We start from the raw sequence: 16,326 nt of genomic DNA, 5'->3' as shown, positions 1-16,326 counted from the left end.
TCGTCAATTTGGAAAGTGCAGTGAAGCGGCTGAGGAGAGCTTCTGACAGACTCAGGGGCTGAGGGCACAAACACAGAGCGCAGGGCCCACCTCAGAGGAGGGGCCAGCAGTGCGCTGAGGCCTAGGAGCAAAGTGAACTAGAATGAGATCAACCACACCACTAAAGCTCCAATCTTCTGTCCCTGATCAGATTCACGGTGGTCTGAGCATGCTGGTGCTCCCAGGCCAGCCAGCTGCCTGCCAGAAGTAAGAGTAAACCCTCTGGAGGGCGATAAAGACATCCAAGGCTACTACAGTTTTCCACATACAGTGTCTAACATTCAATCAAAAATAACCAGTCATACAGCAAGACAAAATCGTTTGATAAAAAACCAGACAACAAACAACAGAAAAAGGCCTGCCAAGCATTCAGATGATCAGGTTCCCTGGGAAACAAGCTCTAACACGAGAAGTTTGTGCACAGGAGATTCACTGGGGGTGCTCTCGGGACTATGCCAAGTGAGGGGTACAGGAAGCAGCATGGGGTAGAAGAAAAGTGGGACTGCAATGCATCATGGGGAGTCAGGAGCTGGGATAGCCCTTCAGAGTTGGGGCAAGATGGCCAGGCCTCTTTACCACCCACCCCCACCCCCAGTGATCAGTCACTGGATGCAGGCTGCCCCTGGAGAGGGGTGTGACTTAGGGCAAAGGGGCTCTGTTCTCTGAAGGCAACCCCAGAGCAGGACCCAGCTAAGAACTCTCAGCCACCAATCCCAGAAAGCTGACGGATTTCCTGCAAGAGAGATCTGGGCAGTGCAACACAGCATAAATTACAATACCTACACTTAACACATTCAATAATTAAAAGACAAAACTAGGAATTTCAAGTGAAGAATCTAAGGCTTAGAGAGGAAAAGATTATACAACTGGTTAATATTAGTGCTGTGACTAGTACTTCAGGCTTATACATTCAAACCCAGCTCTCTTGCAGTATAACCAGTAACTGTGCCTAGATCAAGCCCCTGTAGCTCATGCTTTGATGCCTGTGGGAGGCAGAATAACAGCCCCCCAAAAATGTCCACATCCTAATGCCTGGAACCTGTGCATATGTTAACTTACACGGCAAAGGGACCGTGCAGGTGTGATTAGATTAAGGATCTTGAGATGGAAAGACTATCCTAGATTATCTAATCAGAAAAATCTTTCCTGGCTGTAGCCAGAGAGGTATGTAATGACAGAAAAGAGAACCTGAGAAGTGGCAGAATGAGAAGGACTTGGACGGCTGGGAGAGGTACGCAGGCAGCCATGAGAGGGAGGCAGGCAGCCGTGAGAGGGTTGCAGGCAGCTGGAGAAGGTTTGGGCAGCTGTTCCTGGCTTTGAAGATGGAAGAAGGAGTCCATGAACCAAGGACTATGAGTGGCCTCTAGTAGCTAGAAAAGGCAAGGTAACAAATTCTCCCTGAGCTTCCAGGAAGGAATGAAACCCTGCCAATGCCTTGATTGTAGCCCAGGGAGGCCCATATTGGGATTCTGAACTACGCCACCATGAGGCGATAAAGCGCTGTTCTTCTAAAGGGTAGGCGGGTGCTGATTTGTGACTACAGCAACAGGAAGCTGACACTGCCTCCTCTGGTTCACTAAACGGGCCCACTCTGCCCACATGCTTTCCCCCAACCCCGATGCAGCTAGAAACAGTCTTGACGTCCTCCTTCCTCCTCCACCACATCCAATTCCTACATACATTTCTCAATTTCTTGATTCATTCTTTTTAAAACAGAGGAAGAGAAACAGTTTAACAGTTGTTCTGTCCATTTAGCCTGTCGAGTTTTGACTTGGTTTCCACAATTGGGGCCACAACAAGATCTTCTGGGGGTCCACTGCAAAAAGGTTTGGAGACAACAATCTCATGTACTGCTCTCAGAAACTCTGACCATATCACGGATGTTCCCACCCCTCCTCAAAAGAGTCAACGGCCCAGAAACATCAACTACTAAAATATGTCTCAGCAAAACCAAGAAAATACATGTCTGAAGCAGTATTCACACTATCAGACATTTGGAGGAAAAAAATACCTATTTCAGCCAATTCAACTACTTAAAGTACTTTCAGGGGTCCCACTGTCAGTCTGCCTACACCCTCTTCAGCAAAACTTGGCTAGACAATTTCTGGAGTCTTAGCCCTCTGCAAAACTGATGAATTCTTTGTGAATCTACAGATCTTCTGCCAAAAATGTACATACATATACATAGAATCTTGTATGTCATATCAGCAAATTCACAGACCCTCTAAATCCCATCCAATTTAAATGCCCCTTGCTTAGAGAAGAATGACTCTGATGAGGAAGGGTCCACGCCATTCCTGGAAGAGAAAACCCTGACTGCCCCGGAGGCTGAATCCCACCAAGCAGAGAGGACGCAGGACTAGCTCCACCTTCAGACAAGAACACTCAGACGCAAATGGAGGCACATGTTGTCGCCCCAGATGGAAAGAGTCTGAGAGTCCCCAAAAATAGGACCCAGGAGAGGACTTATCTGAGAGAGAATAGATTATTTTTCCATTAAAAGACCTCACCACGCTTCAAGTCAGCAATTAAGAGCTGAATACACCCCTGCACAGTGGTGGTGTTATGCAGAGTATCACAGAGGTATAAGACAAAGGCCCTGTCCTCAGTTAACAGACTCGCATTAGGAGAGAGGGGACCAGGCACCAAAAAAGCAAGATGGTAAATGATTAAGCATCAAAAATACTGGCACAGACCATATTTCAGCAAATTAACTTTATTCAGATGCACCCACAAGCTCAACTTTAGACAGAAGGCAGGATTAAATGCCATCACTTTAAAATAGAAGAAAACAAAAAAGAAATAAATTGTATCAGTGGCTACCAGACTGAAAAATAAGAGTAATTCAGAGATAGAGAAGCTACTTGTGTGCCAAAATGAACCAGCATTCAGTTTGCTTAATCCTAAAGCAATTTACAGAGCCAAGAATTGCACGCCTGGGGAGGAATAATGGTAAACATGCAAAAAAAGTCTGAACAGATCATCTATTTCAGAGAGTAAAGCTGCACAGGTTTAAAAAAGCACCACGAATTTGAAACTGCCTTGTTCCATCTCACACAAGAAGACACTTTATGAAAAACTGAGGGGGAAAATCACTCTTATAAAAACATTTAAACTGCACCTTTAAAAATTACAGTGAAGGGGCCAGCCCTGTGGCTTGGTGGTTAAGTGCGCGCGCTGCGATGCTGGTGGCCCGGGTTTGGATCCCGGGTGCGCATCGAGGCACCACTTCTCCGTCCATCCTGAGGCCGAGTCCCACATACAGCAACTAGAAGGATGTGCAGCTATGACATACAACTATCTACTGGGGCTTTGGGGGGAAAAAAATAAAATCAATAAAAAAAAAAAAAAAATTACAGTGAAATCTCATAAACGTTTAAGCTCTTTCTAGTACATTTATTGGGTAAAATTACAAGAACAATTTAACTCTGGCCATTTGGGTGACAGATGTATATCTATGTCTGTAATTCTGCCACTTTGATTAGGCAAATGATAAAATGACCTTTCTAAGTCTAGTCATAACGATGGTTTTGAGGTGTTCCAATGACCCTATCAAAATAACACCAAATTTTTATAGTATGATGGGTCACAAAACATCCACGTATTTTACATCTTGGTTCACCCCCAAGAATCAGTGAGGGAGACAGGAAGACAGGATCATGTTATGCCCACTGGGAAGATAAAGACACTGAGGACCAGAAATGGTCCCAAGCTCCTAGAGAGGAAGAAGAACGCAGACGCCGGCCTGAGGTCCAGGTCTCCTTCTATGACGGTGACGCAGGGAAGTGACAGCACAGTAAGATGTTTACATATTGGGTTGAAGTCAGAACATGGGTCATTTTACCATAATTCCACGTGTTCTCTCCTGCTCTCAAAGAAAGGCCGTGGTGTTTTCTTCAGAGCTGTCTTTCTAGTCTACCACCACCATGCAGTGAACCAAACCAGGAAGAGGCAACTGCAGATGCAGAGTAGTCAAGGTAACAGCAGGGAAGGATCATCAGAAACGTTAAGACGAGTCCTACCCTGTTACGGGAGGCAGAGGTATCAGGACCTAGGAGTACTAACTGAGTGTACAAAACTCCTTGGGAAATGCAAATCTGTATTCATTTGCTCATTAGATTGAGCAAGTAGATAACGGGGAGCAGACTGTCCTCAGCCATAGGTCCTCATCAAAGTCTCCCCGTCAAGAGCCACCCTCCGGATAAGACAAAGGCCACCTAGGAGGAGAGCAAGTGGAGAAGACTCCTGCTTTAGGCAGTAGAGACTCAGGGCCACTTTGACCTCCTTCCATAAGCAATATCCCTCCAGAAACGACCTCTTTACCAAGAGCTGCCCCAAATCACCAGTATGCTGAAGACATCACCTAAATCTCCGTCTTCACAGAGCAGATCAACTCCCCAGAGTTCTAACACATTATTTCCTTAAAACAAAAGAGAGAAGACGGAAAAGGAGGGAAAGTCCCAACTTCTTTATTCTGTGCTCGCTAACCACCTGGTTCTCATCTCCCACACCCAAAAAACACAGTTAAAGGTCTGGAGTGCATTAAAAGAAAAACAACCTCTGAGTTACTCACAGAGAACTGTAGTAATAACACTATGCTTCTGAAGGCCCAAAGGCTGTAAGGCACATGATCACACATTCACTCGTTCACAAGCTCATGCAGTACATGATCACACATTCCTTAATTTACATGTTCACACAGTACATGTTCACACATTTATTCATTCACATGTTCACACAGTACATGATCACACATTCATTCATTCACACATTCACACAGGACATGATCATGCATTCCCCCTCACAGTATATGATCATGAGTTCATTCATTCACGTGTTCACACAGTACATGATCACACATTCATTCACATGTTCACACAGTACACTATCACACATTCACTCATTCACACGCTCACACGGGTCATGATCGTCCATTCACTCAGTCACACAGGACATGATCATGCATTCATTCATTCACACACTCACTCCCATAGGCCAAACGCTGGCCTTTCAGCCCTCTTTGGGCTGTCGCCTGTCTGTAGCCCACTCCACTCTGACTGCCTGTGGCAGATGTTGCCTGCCTCTTCTCAAGCTCCAAGTGCAACCCAGCCCTATCTTTCAGCAAAAAAGTAGCCTCCCACTTCAACAGGGAAACAAGCCATTGCCATCGGGGCCTCCTGCCTGGAGAAGGAGCGCTCCCTGGCTCCCAGCCAACCTACAGCGCAAGAAACCCCTCAGCCCTCTCTCTTCCCTTTCCCTCTCCTATTCTCTGGTTTCTTCCCCTTAAAGGGAAAAGTAGCTCACACCTCTCCTTATCCTTTGAAAACATCTTACGTTGACTCATTTCCCTCTCAAGCTACTGCCAAACCTTTGTTCTTCCACTCACTGCTGAACGTAATGGTGGTGTAGATACAGAAAGCCTCCCTCAACGCCATCAATTCCTCGCCTCTGCCACCCCATGACACTGCCCTCCCTATGGCCCTAGTCACAGCCGTCAGACCCGAGGGCCTGTCTCCAGCCCCCTGCTGGAGCTCCAGACTCCCCGGACACAAGTCCCCTCCTTCCCTTTGCCTTGAGGACCCCTTCGTGTCTCGTCACTCCTTCCAGTCCTCTCTCCACCCCCGTCCTTACACTGTCGGTTTGCTCCCACGGTCCTATCCTGACTCTTCTCGTCCACACTTTCTTCCTACACAGACTCCCTTTCCCACAGGTATCACTGTCACAACTGGGCTGATGATTTCCAAACGTTAATCTCATGCCCACTAACCAGTTCTCATCAGTGCCGCCTAACCAAACTGATCCCGAGTCCCCCTCCACAGACCTGCTCACCCTTCCAGCTAACAAGGCCCCTCACTCCCTCCTCTCCAACCATTCCATGCAATAACTGCACATTCTGGGCCTTCCACATCTCCTCTCCATCCCCCCTGCCACCCTTCCCCATTCCTTGCTTAAATCATATTTTCACAACGTCTTAATCAACTTTCCTGATGTGAGTCTCTATATTCCAGCTCAGCCTCCACCTTGCTACCTCATCAAGTCAATCTGGACCTCAGGCTTTCAAACAGCGGGCTAAACAATTCAATTCTCTCTTCCCAAACTCCAGGAAATCATACAAAAGCAAGGAGAATGAAAAGCAGAAACATAAACTCTGTCTTCAATTAAACTTGGAACCATCTATAATCCAAAAGCACACTACAAGAAGAAGCCTCAAAGATGGAGAAGATCAGAGCCGAGAGAGGATGCTGAAGAGGACACAGGCAGTGACACCCCAGACACAGAGGAGCACAGTTCTCCGAGCCAAGTGTGCGCCTGGAGGGGCACCACCAAGTATGGGACGACAGGAACAGGCTCTCGGACTGGCTGCAAGTGCTCCCGCACACACTCGGTAAGAACAGGAGCAGGGCAGGCAGGGCCCACTGGCATCTCCTCAGGAAGCAGCCCGTGGCTCCATGGAGCCAAGGAGGGACGCTGCATTGTGGGCAGCCGGCCTCTGCCAATCTCCTACACCTCAGGATAAATGACAGCTGAAGAATTTACTCACAAACAAAACCCCGTGTCTCAAGAACCCGTGCCAGCCTGGGGTATGGGGCTGGCCCAACTCCACGTACAGATCCTGCAGCGAGCTAGCCTGGAAGGCTCCCTCAGGAAAAGGCCATGATGGAAGGAGCCGGCACAGGAGCCCTGCAAAGCAGCGGGACAGAGGGACAGCGAGGCGGGAGGAACAGGAAAAGACATCAAAAAATGCATACACTAACAGAAGACGTGGCCACAGAAGACGTAAAACTGTGAGGATACGCATCGGCACAGTGATAAAACTTAATGCAGCAATGACCTCTTCAAAAAGGAGAGGGAAGCAAAGAATGGAAAGAAAAAGGGAACAAGTGAAAGCCCAGCTTAGAGAACAGGAGGTGGGACAGCTGATGATGGAGGCTGAGCTGCAGAGCTCCTGGGAATGAAGACAGAACCACTGAGGGAAGGACACACAGACAGCCACCCGGAAGGCACAGCGGGGCAGGGCAGCGCTGAGGAAGCTCTCGCAACAAAGAGATCAAATTCAAACGGCAAGGTATCCGGAAAACAGTAAAATCAAGAAGTCAGTGCTCGGAAAAAAATTCATGGGTCTAAGTGCTGTATTTTTTTTTTTTTTTTGGAGGAAGATTGGCCCTGTGCTAACGTCTATTGCCAATCTTCCTCTTTTTTCCCTTTTCTCCCCAAAGCCCCAGTGCAGAGTTGTAGCTCTTCTATAGGGGACGCAGCCTCAGCATGGCTTGATGAGCTGTGAGTAGGTCCGCGCCCAAGGTCCCAACTGGAGAACCCAGGGCCGCCAAAGTAGAATGCGGGAACTTAACCGCTACTCCACCGGGCCAGCCTCTACGTGCTATATTAATAAAAAAGAATGAAAACAAATAAATTAAGCACCCAACTGATGACGTTTAAAAAAGAACCACCTAAAAGACTGTTCTCTTCAATTCTGAGACCCCCCCCACCTTGGTCCTGCACACATGCCTCGCTGTGCATCCGGGTACGCCCACCCAGGAGGGTCGGGATATGTCTGTGTCCTGCTCTGCGTTCCAGGGGCACAGAGTACTGCCTGGCACTGTCAAGTGAATAAATGAATGAATTTCCTAGGGAAATCTAAACTACCAAACGTTATCTCAAAAGAAAGAAAGATATCCGAACAACCAGTTACCACCAATCAGAAAGCCAGTGGTGGGAGAGCACTGAGCCTTAGGAACAGGCAACACAAACACGCTCAAGTCATTTCAGGCACGGAAACAGAAGGAAAGCTCCCTAATGCTTCGTATGCGGCCAGCATAACACAGATAACAAAACTCAAGCAAGAAAATACACAGAAAATTACATTATAAATATAAATGAAAAAATTCTAAGTAAAATATTTAACAGAACCCAGCAGAGGCCTATTTCATGATCAAATGGAATTCAAACATTTAGAAAGATAGGAATATAACTAACCAAAGAGACCAAAAGGGAAAAATCATATGATTGTACGATCAGTTCCATGGATACTAAAAGCACTTGAAAAACTGAATATCTGTCTTTGACCTAACAGGTAAACTCTGTGAGCCTTCCAGAGGTGAGCCTGATGACACAGCAACGTCCTGACCTGGCAGCAGGCAGACCCAAGTGCTAACCGGCCCTTCCCTTGGTGCTGACAGTATAAAGGCAACAAGTCCCCAGCCTGCTCCTCTCTCCTTGCTGCACTGACCACAAGACTCCAGGTGAACCTCCCAGAACACTAGGCAGGTGCCAGGAAGCTGGCCTCTCACTCGCTCCTACTTCTATGTGGCTCACACAATTTCCACTGCTGGCTTACTAGCCTGGTGGCAATTCCAGGGAAAGTCATCATTCTCGCCAGTCCTAAAACCCACCTGGTCCTTTCTGGCCTGGCCGAGCTCACATCCTTAACTTCTAAGAAGGGCCACTCTGGGCTTTCTCTGGGCTTAAATGGGAGCCACGGGACATGCCCCACTCTGTCCACACCTCCACTGCTCCATCCACAGGACTGGTTATTCTAAGTCACATGCCTGCCTCTCCCACCTAAGTGTGCCCCACGCCACCATAGCTGAAGTCGCACTGCCCTGTACGCCCTCAGTGCTAGCACAGGGGTCCCTCGGGTGTCTGCTAAATGACCATTGGCCCTCACAACTAAACTAAAAAAGGTCTTCTTTTTTTTGTGAGGAAGATCAGCCCTGAGTTAACATCTGCCAATCCTCCTCTTTTTGCTGAGGAAGACCGGCCCTGAGCTAACATCTATTGCCAATCCTCCTCCTTTTTTCCCCAAAGCCCCAGTAGATAGTTGTACGTCATGGTTGCACATCCTTCTAGTTGCTGTATGTGGGACGCCGCCTCAGCATGGCCAGACAAGCGGTGTGTCAGTGCACACCCGGGATCCGAACCCGGGCCACCAGTAGCGGAGTGCGAGCACTTAACCGCTAAGCCACGGGGCCAGCCCCCAACAAGGTCTTCTTAATATCAAAGGTTCAAAGAAATAAGCTTGCAGGAGACAAACAATTCTGGAGAAATATTTATAATAAAGATCATAATAATTAATAAAGAATAATGTATACAATATTCGAATATGCAACAAATCTATAAAATGAAACCATGAGATGGCTTTGTGCTTAAATTTGTCACTGTGAAATGCAATGTCTTTGTGCATCAGTTTGGAAGCAGCAAACTCATTTACTATTTGATCACAGTTACTGTAAGTCCTGTAAAATAATTCTCCTCCCTTTAAGAAAAAGAGTCCTGAAACTCACCCAAGAAATGATAGTATTACGTGTCTTATTAATGTAAATAGATTTTCAGCCATCATCTTGCAAAGCAAATGTGATAGGAACGCCACGCCCTAGATCACCCAAGCCATGAAAATGGAAACACACAGAATTAGAATCAGCACAGAGGATGCGAGGTACAGAAGAACACCCAGAAGAGAAACCTGCACGTTACAGGGACACGCATAAATCATACACATATACACATACAGACTGTATATCCATTCTGAGCCACATATTTTTTGAGGGAGAAAAAGAGAAAAGCCAGCAAGTGAGTAAGCTGGAACCAGAAACATGTGTGAGGGTTCCAACTAAATCCACAACATAAACAAACAAGAATAATAAAAACAAAGCATCAAAATAGTCTCCAAATTGAAGTTTTCCTTTTATTTCACTTGGTTGGGCTCTCTGGGCTTCTCCTGAGCCTTGCTATTTCCCAGGAAAACGTTCATATCTATTCCCTTGAACTATTTAGGCAAAAGTATGACAGTCAGTTGAAGACCAATCCCTGTCAGGTGCCTGATTCCTATCACTAGGCCCATGCACTGAATTATATGCGTGGCCTGAAAAATCTTTTCTCTCTTCCCAAACTCTAGGAAATCATACAAAGCAAGAAGGACAATGAAACATAAACCTATCTTCAACGAAACTCAGAAGCATCTATAATCCAAAAGCACACTCTAAGAAGAAACCTCAAAGATGGAGAAGATCAGAGCTGAGAGAAGATGCTGCAGAGGATGCAGGCGGTGACACCCCCAGACACAGGCAGAGAAGCACAGTTCTCTGAGACCAGTGTGCCTCTGGAGGGGCAACACCTAAACAACATCTGCGAACTGTTTGTGACCAAGATTGCAGCCTGATTTTGGCTTAGGTTGCCCTGCTCCCATCTTCCAATTACCTTGACTGATTCACTGATCCAGCAAACAGGTATCATGCACCTTCTAGGGGACAGAAGAGAAATAAGATGTCTTTCTCAGCCCTGCTGTCCACTGAGAGGAAAGGGGGGCCTGCTCTTGAATGTCTGTCTCTGACTATACTATAGCATCGATACTATAAATGAGGACCTAAACATGTAGGAGCCAGGGTGTCTTGCTCTGAACAAAAGGCCTCGCAAAGCAAAGAGAGCACTGATTGGGAGGAACCCAGGCCTGAACCAGCCTCTCTAAGAACCACAAGAGGTTTCAGCGCTCTAAACCCAAGTGTCCTCAATTTTTAAATGGCAAAGAATAATACCTACTCCCAGGGCTGGTGTGACCATTAAATGCCCTGTCATATGACTGTCACACACCATCTACGCAGAAAAACCTACCAAAAAGAAACGAAAACAAAACCCCACACGGGATGATAGCTGGGCTAGAGGTTTTGTGAGAAAGCAGATATAACTGGAGCAAGGAGGAAGGGGAAGCAGCCCCAGGTGGGATGCTTCCCGGAAAACGAAACAACAGAACCAATGGGTAACCTGATGGGTCAGCCTCGTGGAAAACCATATCACACAGCATCCTCAGAGCTGTGATAGGATGTCAAGGCTCACCAGTACAATGCAAGGAAAACTAAACAAATGAAAAAAGGAAGCACTTAGTAACTATGGGAAAAATGAAAAGCTGTTCAAGAAAAACAATGAAATCATAGTACCCTACTTTGAATCAGCAGTCAACAATATTTATACAAATAGAAAAATGAAAACCCTGAATATGGATTTGGCAAAAATTTGTGATATAACTATACTGGGGATCTAAAGGAAGGCAAGCCGAGAGTGTAAAAGAAGCGAAAAATCTTCATGTGACGTGACATTCAGTCACCAGATTATGTCCAAGAGATAAAAGCAGGCAAGGTAAAGACTAGAAGAGACCATTTTTAAAAAGTTGAAAGTGGTTGTTCTCAGAGAATCAGATAAGATGGAAAGGGAGTGTTCAGAGCCTGCTGATTTAATTAATCAGATTCTCAGCAATTTGACTTCTTAAACAACTCATAAGAACTACTTGGGGGCCAGCCCAGTGGCTTAGTGGTTAAGTTCACGCGTTCCAATTCCGCAGCCGGGGGGTCGCAGGTTCAGATCCTGAGCACGGACCTACGCACCGCTCACCAAGCCATGCTGTGGCGGCATCCCATGTACAAAGAAAAAAGAAAATAGAGGAAGATGGGCACAGATGTTAGCTCAGGGCTAATCTTCCTCAGCAAAAAGAGGAAGATTGGCAATGGATGTTAGCTCAGGGCCAATCTTCATTGTCAAAAAAAAAGAACTACTTGGGTTTTTTAAAACTTTTAAATATACAAAAATAAAAAGAACCAAAATCATGAACACAACTCCACAGTCCCTTCCTAGGAGCTCAAAGATGGCAGTCATATGACACCAAAATGCTCCATAAACACTAATGTGCTCAGCATTTTCTTATTTTAATAACCCCTTTATGCTGGCCTTCTGCCTTTTATTTGCTGTAGTATTTGCTTTCCCCTCCAAACCTCATTACCCTCAGTCAATGGTCAATAATCAGATCCCCATCTTCTAATGTAAACTGTTCTCCACAGCAATTTGAATGTCACTGAAACCAAACCTCCACTATAATTTTCAGTTCTTTTTCTGTTTACTGCAGTAATGGTTCTTCAAATTGAAGAAAGTCATGGCTCAGGAGTTGTCTAAAGAACTACAAAAATCAGCTACTTCTTTTAAGACAAAGAAGAAATTCAGATAAAATATTTGACGCCTAAGGCAAGGATCCACTCCATCGATTTGTCAAATTCCAGGAAATAACATTTTAGTTACCTCAAAGATCCAACACTGAAGATCAAACCCTCTGGGTTATTTAGGAGATTTCTTAAGGAGATCAAAAGGTTAATAAGTACATTGGCAGAAGATGCACTCACCCTGTGTCACGCAGGACCCCCGCTCGTCCTGGGTGACCAAGTGATGTCACGCAGGACCCCGGCCCGTCCTGGGTGACAAAGTGATGTCACGCAGGACCCCCGCCCGTCGTGGGTGACCAAGAGAGGTCACGCAGGACCCCGGCCCGTCCTGGGTGACCAAGAGAGGTCACGCAGGACCCCGGCTCGTCCTGGGTGACCAAGCGAGGTCACGCAGGACCCCCGTCCGTCCTGGGTGACCAAGAGAGGTCACGCAGGACCCCGGCTCGTCCTGGGTGACCAAGCGAGGTCACGCAGGACCCCCGCCCGTCCTGGGTGACCAAGAGAGGTCCCGCAGGACCCCCGCCCGTCCTGGGTGACCAAGAGAGGTCCCGCAGGACCCCGGCCCGTCCTGGGTGACCAAGTGAGGTCACGCAGGACCCCGGCCCCTCCTGGGTGACCAAGTGAGGTCACGCAGGACCCCCGCCCGTCCTGGATGACCAAGTGATGTCACGCAAGACCTCGGCCCGGCCTGGACGACCAGGCCCTTTAGCCTCCCGAAGCCTCAGTGTTTTGGTTGCACAGAGAGAACCGGGAACCTGCGCGGGCCTCGCTCTGCAAACGGCGGGACGCCGTGGGGCCCTCCTGTGACCCACCTGGAACTCCAGCCCATAGATCACCGGCGCGTCGTCCTCCATGCTGCGGCCGCTCACACTCCTAAGATCGGTCCCGAGAGCGGGCAAGCCCCCAGCTCAGCGCCCATTCATTCGCTCCCGGCCAAGCGGCGACGAACCGGGCTCTTTCTGGCCCACCCCGGCTCCCGTAGGGCTCACTTCCTGTGTTTTCCTGATGCGTCATCAATACGCTCCTCAGCGGCAGCCAATGGCAGCGGCGCCGGGCTCGTGAGCATGCCCTGTTGGCTCCCATCCGGGCTCTCGACTCCGCCGGCTCCGGGAGAGGCGGACCCGGCGGGGAGGAGCTGGGGCGGTGGGCGGGGGACGCGGCGCTCCCGGCCACGCCCAGGTCGTCGCCCCGCCCCCAGGTCGCAGGCGCCACCGCTCAGCCGTCTCCTGCTGGGAGCCCTCCCAGATGCTCTTACCTAGGCTGTGACTCTGGCCCTTGTTATCGTTAGTGCTTTCCCGAGCGCCGGGACAGACGCTGCACACGCACTGTCTTAAAGTTCTTCGCTCCAGCCTTATGACTAAGGGGCCACAGTTGCATTTTACAGAGGAGCGGCTGCAAAATTCAGTAACAATTGAGGGCACAGAGGTAGTAAATTGGGGAGCTAGGATGCGTGCCAGATCTGTCAGACTCAGTTTGGCTCAGCCCAGGATCCTTAAAGTCAAGGGCCGTGCCAATTCCCGTCCGCAGGCGCCCAGCACTGTGTAGCGAAAGGATGCACTGCCAATGCTGGGATGATGATGGATGCCGGGCACCACACTGCTAGCAGTATTTGACTCTGAGTGAGAATCTGCTGTGAAGACCGTGGGTTCCCGGGAGAGCTCCAAGGACTGTCATGATGGAGAGGTTGACCCTCTTAGGCAGTACTCCCAAAGTGCCTGCCTTGACATTAGGCAATGCCCTTGGCAGACAGGAATGACGTTGCATGGAATCCCACAATGCCATAGCTGAACCCCCTGCACTAATCTGGGTTCCACTGGGTTCCAGGACCACACACCTCTCCTCTATCTGTGTGATTATTTAACTTTTCTCTCTACCCTTTACCCATCTTCGTGATAAATGGCAGAGTCTGGAACAGGTATATGAAAAGATGCTCAACATCACTAATCATCAGGGAATGCAAATCAAAACCACAATGAGATATCACCTCATACCTGTTAAGATTGCTATTATCAAAAAGTCAAAAGATAAGTGTTGGCAGGATGTGGAGAAAGGGAATCCTTATATACCATTGGTGGGAATGTAAAGTGGTACAGCTACTATGGAAAACACTATGGAGTTTCCTCAAAAAATTAAAAATAGAACTACATTGGGGCATGCCCGGTGCCACGGTGGTTAAGTGCGCATGCTCTGCAGTGGCGGCCTGGTGTTTGCAGGTTTGGAACCCCGGGCGCACACCGATGCACTGCTTGTCAAGCCATGCTGTGGCAGCATCCTATATAAAGTAGAGGAAGATGGGCACAGATGTTGGCCCAGGGCCAGTCTTCCTCAGCAAAAGGAGGAAGATTGGCATCGGCTATTAGCTCAGGGCTAATATTCCTCCCGGAAAAAAAAAATAAAACTACATTATAATTCAGCAATCCCACCTCTGGGATCCAAAGGAAATAAAATCACTATCTAGAAGAGATATCTGCACCCTCATGTTTACTGCAGCATTATTCACACTAGCAAAGACATGGAAACAACTTGTGTCCATATACAGATGACTGGATAAACAGAATTTATACACACACACGCACACAATGGAATATTATTCCGCCTTAAAAAAAGAAGGAAATCCTGTCATTTCTGAAAACGTGGATGAATGTGGAGGACATTCTGCTAAGGGAAATAAGCCAGACACAGAAAGACAAATACTGCTTGATTCCACATACATGTGGAATCTGAAAAAAAAAAAAAAGGTTGAATTCATTGTAACAGTAGAGTGACGGTTACCAGAGGCTGAGAGATGGGGGAAAAGTGGAGATATTGATCAAAGGATACAAACTTTCAATTATAAAATGAATAAGTTCCGGAAACCTAAGGTACAGCATGTGACTATAGTTAATAATAACTACCCTGTACCTGACACTTGCCAGAGTAGATCTCAAGTGTTCTCACCACACACACACACACACACAAAATGGTAACTGAGTGGAGTGATGGTTATGTTAATTAGTTCGATTGTGGTAATCATTTCAAAATGTGTATATATATCAAAACATATCATGCACCTTAAATATATACTATTTTTGTCAAAGATAAATAAAATTTCTTAAATCATTAAAAAAAAGAAGACAGGAATGGTCAAGTCTGGTTTTGCTCAGTTGTATCCCAGCGCCTAGCGCCATGCCAGGCACATATTTAAGGCTGGATGGATATCTGCTGGAGGAATGAGGAGACTTCAGTGATTACAGTGGAAATCTAGGAAGCAGAGGCACTGACATGAGCATCCTATTCACCGGCTCCGTTTGCCCGAGATTAAGTTGCGGAGCTAAGAGAAGGCAGATCTTCATACTTCTGGATTAAACTCACCCACCTATTATTGATCTTATTATTACTACCGTCTTTATCGTTAATGCTAATATTACACAAAGACTACAGATGCATGGCAGGAAAAGCAGAAAGTACATATAGGCACAGAGAAAAGTCTCTAAAAATTAGTATTTCTTGGGTGCTTTGGCCAGGAATAAAAAGAGCCTAACTGTCCCCCTTCCACTTGCCCCTCTGCCACAGGTTTGTTTGTAGCCTCTGGGTGTCAGAATAACTTCCCTCTCGGTTCCCAGGGACGGGGACAGATCCCCGGCCCAGGCCCCGCCCAGGCCCCGCCCACCGCAGCACGAACCGGAAACGCGCTTGGCAGCCGGCTCCGCACTGGGCATGCGCGGGAGTCGGCGCGCAGAGGACGGGCGCGCACAGGCGCAGAAGCCGCAGAGGGGCGCCGCGTCGGGTCTCTCTGTGCCGGCTTCCTCTACTTTCTCCGCGGACTCTGGTCACGGCAGCAGTGACCCTTTCCCCAACCCCAGTGGGCTGGTGGCAGGTGAGGATCAGGGCCCGGGCTGTAGGGAAGCGGGGGCCGTCCCTAACCGCGGCCCCGCCGGCCTCGGCCCCAGCCCCTCGGGGCCTCCACCCCAGGGGTCTTCTCCCCGGGGGTGGGGGCTCCTCCTCGGGCCGCTCCCCTCGCGGCCCTTCCTGTGGCGCCTCCGCCCGGCAGGCCTCCCGGCCGAGCCCCGACACCTGCGTCCCGCCGGGTCCGCAGGGGGTCTTCTGTGTGTGCCCTGCCCGGGGCGGCGGTCGGCGGACTCACGCCCGCGCGGTGGTCACCGGCCTGGGCGCAGACCAGCACAGGAGGGTCTGCAGTCCAGGCCCCGGCTCCGGCGCTCAGTGACCGGCTGGGCCTGAGCTAGCCCCTTCGCTTTTATTCTGAGTTCACGCTGATGTAGAAAGACGTTCACACCACCGGCCCGACCAGACTGTCGGTATTGTACAAGGC

At 48.4% G+C, this 16,326-nt stretch overlaps 2 protein-coding genes across 3 annotated transcripts in view; one reads left to right on the top strand and one right to left on the bottom strand.

Moving 5' to 3' along the window:
* EIPR1 (EARP complex and GARP complex interacting protein 1) overlaps nt 1–12,994 on the bottom strand; it is a 147,555-nt gene extending 134,561 nt beyond the window's left edge. For both annotated transcript variants that reach the window (XM_087437196.1, XM_004436439.3), the window contains exon 1: nt 12,830–12,994. In XM_087437196.1, coding sequence (XP_087293322.1) covers nt 12,830–12,871 — 42 coding nt within the window. In that variant the 5' untranslated portion in view covers nt 12,872–12,994. The remainder of the gene's footprint in view (nt 1–12,829) is intronic.
* A 2,750-nt stretch (nt 12,995–15,744) lies between these two features.
* Nucleotides 15,745–16,326, top strand: part of TRAPPC12 (trafficking protein particle complex subunit 12) — a 98,630-nt gene continuing 98,048 nt past the window's right edge. Inside the window, exon 1 of the mRNA XM_004436440.2 lies at nt 15,745–15,873. The gene's annotated coding sequence lies outside the window, so the exon portion shown is untranslated. The remainder of the gene's footprint in view (nt 15,874–16,326) is intronic.

This window comes from Ceratotherium simum, chromosome 11, assembly GCF_057802395.1.
Source record: "Ceratotherium simum simum isolate JZ-2026a chromosome 11, ASM5780239v1, whole genome shotgun sequence".
Lineage (NCBI taxonomy): Eukaryota > Metazoa > Chordata > Mammalia > Perissodactyla > Rhinocerotidae > Ceratotherium > Ceratotherium simum.
The sequence above is the reverse complement of the archived record's forward strand: the minus strand, read 5'-3'. Positions and strand labels throughout refer to the sequence as shown.